Source organism: Puma concolor, chromosome A2, assembly GCF_028749965.1.
Source record: "Puma concolor isolate L17-30 chromosome A2, mPumCon1.1.hap2, whole genome shotgun sequence".
Classification (NCBI taxonomy): Eukaryota; Metazoa; Chordata; class Mammalia; order Carnivora; family Felidae; genus Puma; species Puma concolor.
The window spans coordinates 19,779,530-19,794,979 of record NC_141668.1 but is presented as its reverse complement, the minus strand read 5'-3'; the positions used below and the strand labels follow the sequence as shown (position 1 = coordinate 19,794,979).

Genomic DNA, 15,450 nt, shown 5'->3' with positions numbered 1-15,450 from the left:
AGATTACACTAATTAATCTTGTTGAGTTACATGGGAAACACTGTCAAATGAGTGATACTAAACCCTCTCAGATTATATTTACATAGCCAGACAATAAAAACTGTATGAAACTCCTAGAAATCAGGTTATGTCCTATTATCTTGAAATGTGTGTCAAAGAAGTAACCAAATTTCCCTGTCAACTGCATCGTAATGAACACTAATCAGATCTTTAGCTATGGGCTTTTTAAGTCTTTTGTCATTTACAACACCTATAACTTAGATGTGGTTACAAAGCTTCCTGCAAATGTGTTTCATCTGCACTGATACTCATGGAAAGAAATCTGAGTACAGGTTTCTGATAACATTAAGATCACACAACTGAACTGGGTAAGGATTTCCAGAACTAATAAAAGAACTAGATGTAAGCAAAACAAGAGTAACGTGGGACTGAATGAACTGAGGATTATAATTTTTAGGATTTTCATTTGTTGAAACATTTTTTTTTTTTAATGATTTGTTTTTCCAGATTAAAAGAAATTTTTTCTCTTAAGATAACTATAACTTACATCAATTTGATAAATGTTTTGTTTCACAAAGGCATATTTTATCTTTTTTTCCCTGATCCCTTCAGAAGTCAAAAAAAACTCTGTGTTCTTACATTTTCATAATATAGTAAAACCCCGGATTGCGAGTGACTGGTTCTGAGTGTTCTGCAAGACAAGCAAACATTTCTTACAAATTTTAACTTGATAAATGAGTGATGAGTGGTATGTGACACCTAATGTCACATGATCACAACTGAGCCAATGCTTCTTGAAATTCACTTTGATATAGGAGTGCTTTGGATTTCAAGCATGTTTCCGGAATGAATTATGCTCGCAACCCAAGGTTTTACTGTGCATTCATCTGCACAAGTTCAATAGTAAGAGTACCAGGACACAATTAGAAACACTGGTTATATTACCAAGGCTTTGACTGGAATGTCATATTTGAAGGAAACATGCATAAACTCAGATCTAACCAGACAGCTTAAGCAACTATGATTGGCCTTATGGAACCAATAGAGCCCCTTGGAAAGATAGCTTGACACCTTGCTTACAGGGTTCCCATCAGACTTACCAGGTGAACAGAGAAGGTCACTTCTGGGCAGGTGCAAGAACCTGCACCTTGAGAAGAAATTAGCCCAATCTGCATGTGTTACAGGCGAAGTCTGTGGCACGTATCTGACCTGGCTTTAGACCTTGAGAGGCTGTTAAAGTTCAGTCTGAAAACAGCCTATACAATCAATCGCTATTCTTGATGCACTTATGTAAATAATCAGACCAAGTTTTAAAAAACTAGACTTCCTTGGCAAACAAATTTTAATTAGCTGTCTTTGGTAAAAAGGAGTGTGATTGTAAAAATTGTTCTAATAACATACCTTTGTGAATATTATATTCTAATACATTTCATTATAAACTGGATGAGATCCTGATGTCTTCTGGTTTTCTCCAATGCCTGGCTACAACTCTCCAAACCAACATGTTGGGTTTTTGCCCATCTTTTGTACTTGGAATAATCTGATAAAACTGCCCTTTTTCCTGAAGCCCTGCAAACTGAATATAAACAACTTAATGTAAACTTCACAGAAATCACAACACCTCATATGTAGACATTTTCCATGTCTGTTGCTCTATGGGCTTCTCAAAAAAAAAATCATCAGACACTCAAACTACAAACCAAGAATATATGCCAGATTGTCACTGCCTTCCATCTAGAAATTCACTTGACTGGCTACCCTCAGAAACTGGTTTATAATTTGATCCAATCATTAATCATTGCTTTTGTTTCCACAGAAATGGATTTTCATTACCTGATTTGAACCATCGGACTTTGAGAACACATCACCACCTCCTGAAATGAGTTTAAACTGACCTATTCTCAAGAATTCAGAAACTGGTTCATGGAGACAGAACAACCTACCAGGTCAACTTTTATTTTTTTGAGAGAGAGTGCGAGCAGGGGAGGGGCTGAGGGAGAGAATCTAGAGCAGGCTCTATGCCCAGGGCAGAGTTTGAGCTCACGACCATGAGATCATGACCTGAGCTGAAGTCAAGAGTTGGATGCTTAACCAAATGAGCCACCCAGGTGCCCCCAACTCAACTTTTAATGTGTGAAACTTCCTGGGAAGTTTCAGAGGAGGGAAATGTAGGGGCCAAGGACAGGCCCCCTTAATGTCCCACAATGGCATACTGATCGTTTTGAATTGAAGCTATGTGGTAAATAGCCAGTGCAAGGACACTCAGACCCTCCTCTGCCCTTTTGAAAGAAAATAAATCTCTCACATGAAAGGTAGCCTCCCTGCTCTAGGAACTAAAATTACATCTTTATTTTAAAGTTTATTTACTTTGAAAGAGAGAGGGGTAAGAGAATCCCAAGGAGACTCCACACTGTCAGCACAGAGCCCGATGCAGGGCTCAAACTCATGAACTGTGAGGCCATGACCTGAGCTGAAATCAAGAGTCGAATGCTTAACCAACTGAGCCACACAGGTGCCCCAAACGACAAACCAAGAGGGGTGCCTGGGTGGCTGCTGGTTGAGCATCTGGCTTTGGCTCAGGTCATGATCTTGTGGTTTATGGGTTTAAGCCTCGTATCGAGCTCTGTGCTGACGGCTCAGAGCCTGGAGCCTGCCTCGGATTCTGTGTCTCCCTCTCTCTCTGCTCCCTCCCTGTTCACACTCTGTCACTCTCACTCAAAAATAATAAACGTTAATAAAAAACAAATCTGCAGAAATAAACTTGCTTACATTTTTACTAATCTACAACCACAGCCCGAGACCTTACTAATGCTCCCAAACATTCATTTTCTTTTCCTATCAATTCCTGACAGATTTACTAAAATGTATGTATTTTTTAAGTGCCTGCTTTAGTCTTTCGTTTGGGTGTCAGTTTCACTATGGGTACTGTGTGCACAAAATAAAACTGATTTTTTTTTCTCCTCTTAATCGGTCTCATGTAAATTTAATTTCGAGTCCAGCAGGAAGAACCTTGGACAGAAGAAAATTTCTTCCTCCCCTTCACTCTAACATGCCAACTGGTCCACCCATGAGCAGGCCCACAGCTAACTCATGGGCTTTGAATACTTCCTGAGGTTTTCCACCCCCCGCCCACACCCTCATAGGCGTTTGGCACTGTTGAATAAAGTCAGCTCAAGGTGGGTGAAAAGAGCAAGCAAAATTATTTTCCAAACATAGAAGGGAATGGTAGTTAAGATTCTCAGCCCCAGTTTGAGGTAACAAAATATATAAACATTTTTACATTAACCCTTATGTGCATACTTAGCTATACATATACTCACATATGGGCCAGATATTCTCACACTCCAAGTATCAATGCTGCTAACCATGTATAACAAATACGTGCTACACAGATATAAATACCTTGTAAAAACCCACAAAAACATCTGAGAGGCCCCAAAGAATAGAGGCCTAAACATACAAGATTATAGGTGTTGCTCAGTAGAAAACTACACACGTGAACACAAGCTGCAGTGAAGAAACTGGAGGTGGTGCTGAGGAGAGGAAAAAAAATAGGGCAAAGGTGCTCAAGAAATGACCCCAAGATATTAGAACCTTTTAAAAATGTCCATTAATCTTCCCAGAAGAATACAGTACTGTAGCATTTCATTTAGGATAACTGCGCAGGAAGAAGGGGGAAAGACGAGAGTATGTCCTAGTATTTTAAAACTTGCAAGTTTCTATCAAGCATTAATGATTGCTTTTGTTGGATGAAAAGGAAAATACAGGATCAAAAATAAATTAATGAAAAGTGAAAAAGACAGCATTTATAATGTGACAACAGAACTGTGGTAAAGGCTACGGAGACACTATGTTAATATAATTCAAATATCTACCATTTTCTCCTGTTACTTTACGATACCAGTCAAGGTGTTGAAACGGGTACACACACGCACACAATACTTTCTCGCTAGTGTCATCCTATTTGATCTTTGCTCTTAAACACCAAACCTCTTTTGTAAACAAACTATCTATGGGGTACAAAGTTACATAGTCTTGACCCAGAGAAAGAAGAGAAGCATTTAATAGACGATTCTCTTCTGGTTACATGGGTCTGGTTTTCTACAAAATGGTTTATTTGCCCCTTTAATACAAGTTGAAATTAATTTCAACCTGGAATGAAAAGCCAGTTATCTAATGGAAATAAATGGTTCCCCCCCCCCCCAAAAAAAAGTTTCTAATGAAAGTATTAACTAGTGTCCATTAGACATCTATTTCTTACATTCCGGCCACTAGACAGAAAAATCAACTCACAGGGCATTTGAGACATTCTGTTATGTGTTCTATTTTATTGTGTGAGTGCACTAATCTGTCCACATATAACCTCTGGTTAATAAAACCAGCAGAGGTATTCATCTGAGAGGAACATATACTCCCTAAAACCAGAATCTAAAACCGAATAGACTCAGTTAAATGCTCTCTGGGGACACCAATACATTTCGATTACTACAAATTTTCATCGACATAAAAAGGACACTAAGTTAGGTAAGGTTCTAGCCTGTTAAGACTCCAGACACTTGTAATCCGATAGCCCCCAGGGGCAGGTTCTTCTATTAAGTGATTTTTTTTTTTTTTTTTTTTTTTTTTTTTTTTTTTTTTACAAAAGTAGCTTTTATTTTTGTTTTTAAGAGGATATTTAACAGATGCTATTCATAGCACCATCAGTCTGAGGAGCTCTACGTATTTCAAAGAAAATGCCTTTTGGTTCTATAAATGGGTTCATACCAAATTCACCATCTTTTAGAATAAATCACTACCAGCACTAGAAAGTTGTCCATGTCCAGAACGACAAATACAGTCTGAAAACCCCGTGACTTAGATGGAGAAACAATATCCACATTATGGAACGAGCGAGGCAACTTAAGTTACTTCCCCAGAGCGACCCAAAGGTTCTAGAACACTTATGTCAGACCCCCTCAGACAAAAGCTGCAGAAAGAGAAGGAAACACGACACACCACAGAGTGAGCCACGGGGACCCGGAGAGCCACGTCGCAATTTAAGACCACAATCTGCATCCAGAAAAACATGAAAGGCCTTTGTGTGCAAAAAAGAAAAGCATGTGCTTGTGGGAGGTTAATGAAGGTCTGGGGCTGAGTGAAGAACAAGAAAATAAAAGAACAGATTTTCACGCTCTTCTCTCCTCCAATATTATCACACAAGCTACACGAGTGCGCACACACCCCTACACTCTACGTTCACATTGTTCCTCTTTCTCCAAAGTTTCCCAGGGAGGGAAACTACACCTCCGACGTGATCAGCCAAAGGGGGGCAGGTTTCTACACGGAGTAAAACACACGACCTCCCAAGCCCCCGCAGATTACCCATCAAGAACATTAAGATACCTCATAGGAAAAAAAAAAACCAAAAAACTTTTCATTTTAGTTGTGATTTGACCTGACTTATACACCACAACCCACACCCACCATGTATCAGTCTACTCCTTAGCCTGAGGGACCAGGACTTTTATCAGACTGACCGGCAGGGCTGAATCTCTCTGGTGAAGAAGCCTTTCGAACATTTAGCTGTGGCTCTCTCAGTGCTGACGAGGGCCAGCTTCTCCCCGCCATCCTGGCGTCACCATCGCATCTCTGAGCTAACGGGGTTCATGTAGAAGACACGGAGAACGTCTCTCCCAATTCATACACGACCTTTCTTTCTTATTAACTTTGTGCCATAGAGATATGCTGCAGGTTTGTTTCAAGCACAGAAAATAGAACTTTTGCATAGGGGAAAAAAAAAAAAAAAGCTGTGGGAAAGGATTCCCATCAGTCCTGCTCCAGTGTTACCAGGGCTCAGCTCACAGGACGACTGTTTCCTTCCCAGGCCAACATCCTTGGTGTCTCCGTTCACCTGGCCACTCAGTTGTTCCTGATGATGATCCCTGGAGCGTCTGACTGGCTGAAAGTGCTGCTGGGGTTGGGGGGGAGGGGGGAGGGGAAAGGTGACAAAAAAAAAAAAAAGGGACGAGGCCACAGGATGATAATGACTGTATGGCAGAGAACCATCAGAATAGCAACAAGAGATAATCTTGCCCGAGACCACGGATAAAAAACTAGAAGCTCTGAGGACTCAGAATTCAATAAACAAGTAACAGTACTAAATATTCTGGTAAACAAGTAACAACCCAACTGGCTGTTCAATAGTGGACAACTGTTCTTATTTCTATTTCAGGGTTGCGGGGTTTCCATTCAGAGTCCACAAACGTTGGTGTCTACAGCAGTAAGAAATCTGAGGCGTCCCTCGTTCTGAGGATTCTCTGGGACATGGCTGGTTCAATACTTCAGCATTAACAAAAGCGAAACGGTGGCCAGACCTTCACCAGACCCTGGCCCATTTTGACACTGGTCTCTCTGTTCCAGGCTGACCTCAGTTCTTCTTGTCCTCCTGAAGCTGGCTTTTTGTGGTCCCTAGGTTGTTCCACACCTCTGTGTACATTAGGGTCCCAACGAAGACAAACAAGGTACCCAGCCAGTGCCACAGAGTGAAAGGGTTCTGGAAGTACAAGATGGAAAAGATGAGGCTGACAAACTTGCGCAGAGTCACGACAAGGGTGACGGTAAGGGAGGCGCATTCTGTGGTGAGGATAAAGACACCCCGGATGCACACGTACCTGGAGTGGTGGGTTAAGGTGGTTTTCTGTAGACTGCCAAGAGAACCCCAGGGAGAACCTTCTGGCATGGTTTAAATGTTCATATTCTAAGAACCAGAAAAGGCGGGGATGGGTGATGGCTGCTCTGAGTCTCCTCCCTGGTAGAATATCCTGCAGAATGAATGTCCTGCCATTCGTTGGTGGACCCTAGCTTGAAACTGCCCGAAGGCATGAATTCTTCTTCTGAATTCTTCCCACTGCTTACAGTGAGGGTCCCCTCCCCCATAGTGACAGGAGGTAACACTTTCAGGAAAGGTCAGCAAACCTACTTCATAGGACCTGGTCCTCAGCCCTTCGACCCTCTCGTCCCAAAAGGAACTCCGCGGGCAAATCTCTGAGGTGACTTCAGAGGAATGAGATCGAGCTCCATCTGTTTCATTGTTTCAAAGACTTAACGGTTTTTATAGTGTACTTAAGGTCGTTCAAGAGAGCCATTTACAAAATTAGGCTTTAATTAGTTTGAAATTTCGGGCAGAATTTTGTGGCAGCTGGTGAAATGACCGAGGCTGCTGAAAAACTCCAGGAGAAATCACAGAGCATTCTTGTCACATACCAATACTGAATTATCCACGGATTTCTCCACGCCACCCACAGCAACTCCTTTATGTGCCCAATGGCCTGCTGACCTCCTGCAGCGCTACCAACTCTGGCTGTTCCCAAAAGCCAAGGCTGGATGGGAATCTCTGTCTCCTGCAGTTCAGATCAAGGCAGAAGCGAAACTCAGGTCACCGCACCATTAGGAATACAAACCTTCTCTGTGTTACTTTGACACAAGAGGAGGGTATGGCAGAGGGCTGCAAAGGATACTGAGTGATGACATTCATGAGGAGGTAGAACCACATGATGGGCACTGTCACACCAATGAAGGGAACTTGGTATAATTCTGCAAAGATTAAAAGGGGATACAGTCATACATTTAGGACAGCGTAAGTCTTCATCTTTTTGGACAAAGTGATACAGACTGAACATAATAGAGACAGCAACGTTATTCCCCTAGCAAAGAGATTTGGATCGTACACCATTTCACTTGCCCTGATTCCAGGCTACGCCAGTCTTAAATTCTAATTTATTTTTTATTTTGAGAGCAAGCGAGCATGCGAGTGAACAAGAGGGGAAGGAGGAGAGAGAATCTTAAGCATTAGGTTATCATTAATTTTAATTGTAAAATAAGCTCTCTACCATTCACCTGAATAGGACCCCACTTTACAAAGAAAGACTCAAGTACAGAGCAGTGAAAAATGACATGGTCTCAGCTGACAATTAACACAAGAATAAAGACAACTAGGGGCTCCTGGGTGGCTCAGTCGGTTGAGCGGCTGACTTCGGCTCAGGGCATGATCTCCCAGCTTTGTGAGTTCAAGCCCCGCGTCGGGCTCTGTGCTGACAGCTCGTAGCCTGGAGCCTGCTTCGGATTCTGTGTCTCCCTCTCTCTCTGCCCCCAACCCATTCGCATTCTGTCTCTGTCTTTCAAAAATAAATAAATATTCTTAAAAATGAAAAAAAAAAAAAAAGAATAAAGACAACTAGTAACTAAATGCCATCTGAAAATATATTCAATCCTACTAGTGATGAGAGAATTCTAAATTAAAAAAGGCTCTACCATTTTATATTTATTAAAACAGCGATTAAAAATTTGTAAAATCCTGGGCGCCTGGGTGTCTCAGTGGGTTAAAGTGTCCGACTCTTGATTTCAGCTCAGGTCACGATCTCAGGGTCGTGGGATGGAGACCTGCATCAGGCTCTGTGCTGAGTGTGGAGCCTGCTTGCGATTCTCTCTCTCCCTCTCTGCCTGTGCTCGCTTGCATGCACGTGCTTGCTTTCTCTCTCAAAATAAATAACCATTAAAAAAAAAATGATGAGGGGCGCCTGGGTGGCTCAGTCGGTTGGGCGACCGACTTCGGCTCAAGTCATGATCTCATGGTTTGTGAGTTCGAGCCCCACATTGGGCTCTGGTGCTGACAGCTCGGAGCCTGGAGCCTGCTTCGGATTCTGTGTCTCCCCCTCTCTCTGGCCCTCCCCTGCTCACGCTCTGTGTCTCTCTGTCTCTCAATAATAAATAAACGTCAAAAAAAAAAAAAAAAAAAAATGATGAAATCCTAATCTGGAATGGTGGCAGTGGAACCAGCAGCCTCGGCTGGCAGTAGCAATTGGTGCATTTTTGTAAAAAAAATCAATTTCATAATTCTTAAGGGGCAATAAAGTATTTATATGCATTCTTGGAAATTGATCCTCACTAATTCAAAAGATGAAAAATAGTTCTCCATTGATGACAGTACTATTTATGATAAAACACTGAATCAATCTAAATGGCCAATCTTAGAGCAATGGCTATGTATGGCAAAGGAACTTTAAATAAGGCATTAAAAAATTAAAATTAAAAAAATCATGAAGATTATATGCAGTCATATAAAGAAGGAAAGTGAAAAAGTATAAAATAAAATTTAAAAAATCATGAAGATTATATACAGTCATATAAAGGAAAGTGAAAAAGTATAAAATAAAATTTAAAAAATCATGAAGATTATATACAGTCATATAAAGAAGGAAAGTGAAAAAGCAAGTATAAAATAAAATTTAAAAAATCATGAAGATTATATACAGTCATATAAAGAAGGAAAGTGAAAAAGCAAGTATAAAACTATATCCATGCTAGGATGACAACTAGGCAAGAATATACATAAACAATATCTGGAAGGAAACGGGGAAAATGAAATTAGCTGACGTGTCAGGCAACGGAATGGTAACTCTTCTTCTCTTAAATATGTTCTCATATTAGTTTTATATAATCAAGGCTTGCACAGTAAATATTTGGGAGGAAACAAAATAATCAAGATCAAAGAGATTTTTAAGTTTCCAATTTTGTAGCTTAAGATATTTCAGTTTTTATTTATTCATTTTGAGAGACACAGCAAGGGAGGCGGGGCAGAGAGAGAAAGGCAGAGAGAAAATCCCAAGCAGGCTCCGCACTGTCAGCATGGAGCCCAATGTGGGACTTGAACTCACGACCCGTGAGATCATGACCTGAGCTGCAATCAGGAATCAGAGGTTTAACCAAGTAAGCCACCCAGGTGCCCCTTCATCACTTTTTTGAAATTGCTCAATTATTTGTGGGGTCTGAATTATACAGAACAACTTGGGAAATTCAGACAGTGATATTGAAACCTGGTTAGTAAATGAACGTTACTTTTCTTTTGCAAAAAAATAAAAAGCCATGTATGTAAAGATAATTCGCTATAACTGTATGTCTGGACTAGTGGGAAATCCCCATAATCTGGCATTCTACTGTCTTTGAAACACTTAGCATGTACTGAAATGAAAAGAAAGTTAACAAGTATTATTACTGTTTAATAACTTCAGAGATCCACTGTATCGATTTGCTGGGAAAAGAATCAATCAGTAGGACTTAAAATATTTAGGTGGATTTTTAGTTCTCTTAGCAAATTCAAGGATAACAGGTTCATCTGAGACAACCTCAAAGCAAGCAAGAGAAAGAAGCATATATTCAACGCAAGTATGAGCTGAAGGCAGATTCTAAAAGAGATTTTATATAAACACCCATCCCTGGGACTTGTAGAAGAGCGCTCTAGGAACGAAATCAAATCAATCCCAAGGAATCTGATGTTTATTTTAATAGCCCTTTGCTGTGTGGGGACTCTCAAGGGACCTTAAAAATCATTGTGACAAAAATGGCTATATGTCAATGAGATCTCCAAAAAAAAAAAACCCCAAAATCAGAAATGGAGTAATTCAGAGCCTTAGAAACTTTAACACACTACCTTCATTACACATTTCTTTTTGTGGGCAAATGGGACAGGCAAACACAGCAAACTCAAACAGAAAGCAGTCACAGTCACAACCTCACAATATGCATGTTCAGACTTCAGAGGGCAAACAAGTTTTACAGAGCACACACTGCCATTCTACAAAATGTCCTCACCATTTTAGGTACGAGCCACGTAAAGCCTTAATTCTACAAACGTGTATCTGTTCCTGTGTGTTCATTTGTCTGTATAACGCCATGTCTTTTAGTAGATATTCACGTGAGATAAGTAATTTCTTTCAAGTTAGTTGGCAATTTATAGCTAGCTTATTAACTCGCCACTTTAACAAGGAATAGCTAACTTACCCTGCAGACATTTAAACTAATTTTGCTTATTCCTGCTGCCTACCTACCCTGTACCTTGGAAAAAAGCCCCCTCGTGGTTTTTGCTTCCCCTTGCTCCCAGGTGGCTAGGCTAGGACTGGGTCTGTGAGCAGGTCCGCCTTCACCAGCCAAAAAAAAGATGTGCGGGAACACAGAGCTGGACTGCTGCCCGGCTTCTCGTGGTCCCACCCCTGCAGTGTGTTATTGCTATGTCTTTGCATCCTCAAAACACCAAACGTGCCACATGCAAATGCAAACACACACGTTCCAAAGCGTTCTGTGGTGAGGATGAAGACACTTAGAAAATCTGAAGGCAGTTCTCTAACTTCGTTGGCAAGTAACTGAGAAGCACCCATAAAAGCTTTTGCTGCTGCAACTGCTCATTAACAGCACTATATTCCCGGAAGGCAGAACAGGGAGGGTTTCGAACAGGGATTTGGATAAGACCGTGAAAAGAAGCGGTGGTCAAGTCAATAGGAAAACTGAGAGCTGATCCCAGAAACTGTCAGGTAATTCTCCCAGAGATGCCCACACTCACCAGACTTATTGAACAGAACCGCATGGTCATAAATGTCAGAAGCCAGGAAGATGAAACCCGGGAGGGGAAGGGCGTGCTGTGGGAAGGAAGAGGTCATGTAAATTGAAATGCAAACACATCACAGAACATTTACAGCGGCTTTACAGTGACTTTAAGTTTTACAAGGTGTTTGACAAGCAGTGTCAAGAAAAGGAATTTAGACTCGCTAAATTAAATATTTGTATCCAGTGCTTCCGCCCACGTGACCCTGAAAGGCGTGCTGTCAACCCCAAACTACAGCTCTTGCCCTTATGGAACAGAATCAGATGATCATCACTAAACATCACTAAACAAAAAAATGGAGCCGGCATCCTTCCCTCAACAAAAGGGAAATTAACTCCCAGTCACCTTGCCCACAGGATTTGCTGTATTTTGCTACTTTTGAAAATGGCTGAGCAAATACAAGGATTTAAAAGTTATAAAGCAAAGGCAAATTTCAGGAAGTTTAGGAAACTCGAGGGAAAAAGAGATTTGAGGACAATATGAGGTCAGGGAAAATAAAATGAAGACAAGAATAAAAAGGGGTTGAAGAAGACACAACAGGTCGGCACAGATGAATGAACGAGCCTGACAATAACCCACCACAATAAGGAATCAGAGCTAACGTTACAGGCAGTTACTCTGTGCCGAGTACCGTTCTAAAACAAAGGTGTGAACCGGACCGATTGTTCCTTATTTTTTAAATTCCCAGACACATACTCCAGCTCCCATTAAATATCTCAAATTGATGGTCTGCAACTTTAGTACAGAAAGCTGGCGGTGAAGGAATCTCTGAATACGGACCCCGAAGGCGTCCCTACCAGCCAGGACGGTGAGGGGCTGTGCTTTGGATGTTATCTCCACAGGAGAGACGCTGGAGGAAGAGGACAGTTAGAGGAGGTGGCTCTCGCTCAGTAGTTTTACAACAAAAAAGTGGAAGCACACAGAACTTGCTAATGAAACTCTCCATCAAGGGAAGACAGCCACTGGGAGGGACTCCGCACCTCCCACCCCCCCACCGCCAAATGCCTGCCTGGCTGCAGACATCCTCCCTGGCATGTTGTTTTGGGACTCATTTTCCTGTTCCAAGTTTCCATATTGCTTTTAATTTGACTTCACCTACAGGGACCTGGGGGGTGAAGGTTCTTCATCCCCGGGGGTCGTTCCTGTCTAGCAGACACACGAGGTTCACACCAACTGAGCACAATAGTCTCCTATAGAGAACTGTGGCTCAGAATACACCATTAGTAGCCTATTAAAAGTACTCGGTCCTGGGGCGCCTGGGTGGCGCAGTCGGTTAAGCGTCCAACTTCAGCCAGGTCACGATCTCGCGGTCCGTGAGTTCGAGCCCCGCGTCAGGCTCTGGGCTGATGGCTCAGAGCCTGGAGCCTGTTTCCGATTCTGTGTCTCCCTCTCTCTCTGCCCCTCCCCCGTTTCATGCTCTGTCTCTCTCTGTCCCAAAAATAAATAAACGTTGAAAAAAAAAAAAAAAAAGTACTCGGTCCTTCAACGACATCAGAAAAACGTGTATTTCATTTGAAATGACATATGACGACTCAGTACTTTTTGTCTTCCCCAGGTTCAAAAAATTGCTTACATTATAAAACAAAGCCTCCTTCGAGTGCTTCCCAAATTGTTTGTATAGGGTCTCCTGGAAAATACCCATCCTTGCTGACATCAGAAGAGCAAAAGTCAGTGCCCCTATACCTAAAAAACAAAAATTGGGTTATAAGAGTTAGATTTGCTCATTTCCAGACATTTTCCTAAAGAACATTGATTGCTTAAGGGTCTACATATATTACAAACTAGTTGTAGAACATGCACAAAATTTTTAAAAGAAATAAACATTAACTACGATATTACTACCCACTCCTTAATAGCTTGCTCTATCTCCCTACATACATTTATTTATTTATTTTATGCAAAAAAAACAGGATCATAATGAATATACAATTTTATATCTTGCTTTCTTCATGATCTTTTTCTTGGATTTTCCTTCAAGTCGTTTATTAAAATTTTTTCAAAGGTATGAATTAATGGCTCCATATTATTGTAGCACATAGAAACCATAGTTAAATGTATTATTATAACATGAGCCTCATTAGGTTACTTCCAGTTATTTTACCATTAACATCACTGTCCATCTTTCTACCTAAATCTTTAAACAAAATGTTGATTATTTCCTTAGGACAGACTTTCCAAAATGGAATTACTGACTCAAAAGTTGTAGCTATTTTAAAAACTCAATACATCCATTTTTTCCAGAAAGGCTATGTCAATTTCTACCATAAACAGGTTATACAAAAATGGTTGTCTTACTTCACCCTCAGCAGCAATGAGGATAATAATAAATGATTATCCAATTTGATAGAGCGAAAATAAAAAGGGACTGCATTTTGGTTTCAATTTGCATTTCTTTGATGCCAAGACTACTGAGGCCGAACATACAATGATCAGACACTAATGTTTTCCCCATGAATTGTGTGTTCGTATCCTTTGCAACTTTTTCTTGTTGGATAAAGTGTTTTTCCAACAGCTCATAAAGATCTTTCTATGTTAAGAACAACAACCTAAAAGGATGAAGTCTCAAAGCCAAGAAGCAGGGAGAACAGAGTCCTTTCATTGCTACTTCTCTTCCACTTGGTCTCAATCTGGTACTGCTGCTACCTGGCTAAGCAGGAAAGAGTTTCACCTCCGTGTCATCCAGTGTGAGGCCAGAGCTCTGCAGGGGTTGTCTCGTGACTTCCACAAAGAGATACTTGTATTTTTAAAGATTCCCTAGGAGACTCTGCTGACCAGTCAGGTTTGGGAACACTCATTAGGGAAAAGCTAACTTATGAAGAAAATAAATCTAAGATTCAGAAATGAGCCCCTTGGAAATTTCAAGAGCCAACTGCTCTAACGTGCCCTTCGTATGCAGAAGCTCCTGCTCAGCAGACAGCTCATGAAGTAATGGACACTCGAAGCAGTGCTCCCAGTGAGTGTGACAGGCAACCAGAAACTATTCCAGTGGCAGCCGTGGAAATATGGATCCATGTTGTAGAACACGCTACCCTGAACACGGACGTTGTCTTTCTTTCATGTTCCGAACACCAAAGTTCAGAGACAGATGACGACCCCGGGTGCCTCTCTCCTCTGTGGCATCATCTGTGTAGCCAAAGCTTCTTGCCAACAAACCTGTCCCTTAGGAGAAAGTTCAGCCAACAGAACTGCAGAGGCAATTAGCTTCATTGTAATTACTGTACTTGCCTAGTAACCACCTTAGAAATGCCTGGAATCCGTCATTCTCGCTGGAGCTGGACTGGGAGGTCTAGGAAATAAGAAAAATACTCGGTATAGAGTCTAGAACTACATGCAAGGTGCTTGGGTACAAAGGAAATATCTGTGTTACCCAGTCACCTCCACTCTTTTCTTGCAGAGACCCGAATCCTTCTATTGCATAAGCATTTAAGTTTATTGCGTCAATAATAGGTACCTGTGCCCCCACGGCAAGGAGTGAATATAAATAATTTGTGAAGTGATTCTTACCACCTGCTTTGCTGACATGAAAGTGCAAATAAATATCCCCACAGACACCAGGGCAATGGAGGTATATTTGAATATGCTGTATCTGCAAAAACAAGAACCAGAACACCTTAGGAAAAAAGCACACATCTGAATTTCCACACTATGTTCACAGTCAGATGGAGCCTAAGAGTAAAAATCACCAAAACATGGCTGAGGGGATCACTTTCTAGCAGACTTCCCACGTAAGGCCATGTGAGAAAGAATCAGGATGCTGGCTGGTGTCTAAACAACACCCAATCTTAGCGCTGCTTAAAAGAGTTTCCATTGGTCGGTGGACCGATAGATCGTTTCATCAGAAAACAAGAACCAAAAACGACACAGACCAGACATGACATTCCATTCTGCTCAAGAGTCCAAATGAAAGCCCGACTGAGATCTTAACTGCCACCTGTTTCCCCTGTCTTCAGGGGGCCCAGACCTGAGTGTCAAGGGACACAACACACAAGAGGAAGAACAGAATATCACGGCCAAGTAGCAGGATTCAGTGCTCAAAA

At 41.4% G+C, this 15,450-nt stretch overlaps 1 protein-coding gene across 6 annotated transcripts in view; it reads right to left on the bottom strand.

The window, feature by feature from the left end:
• Nucleotides 1-6,010: 6,010 nt before the first annotated feature.
• Nucleotides 6,011-15,450, bottom strand: part of SLC35B4 (solute carrier family 35 member B4) — a 38,447-nt gene continuing 29,007 nt past the window's right edge. For 4 of the 6 annotated variants that reach the window (XM_086689746.1, XM_086689717.1, XM_025929761.2 and 1 more), the window contains 6 exons: nucleotides 14,918-14,999; nucleotides 14,639-14,699; nucleotides 12,987-13,096; nucleotides 11,372-11,447; nucleotides 7,497-7,572; nucleotides 6,011-6,650 (listed from right to left, as the gene is read on the bottom strand). In XM_086689746.1, coding sequence (XP_086545872.1) covers nucleotides 6,407-6,650; nucleotides 7,497-7,572; nucleotides 11,372-11,447; nucleotides 12,987-13,096; nucleotides 14,639-14,699; nucleotides 14,918-14,999 — 649 coding nt within the window. In that variant the 3' untranslated portion in view covers nucleotides 6,011-6,406. Of the gene's footprint in view, nucleotides 6,801-7,439; nucleotides 7,573-11,371; nucleotides 11,448-12,986; nucleotides 13,097-14,638; nucleotides 14,700-14,917; nucleotides 15,000-15,450 lie in introns of all 6 variants that reach the window. The other 2 variants (XR_015244863.1, XR_015244865.1) reach the window with 2 other exon arrangements.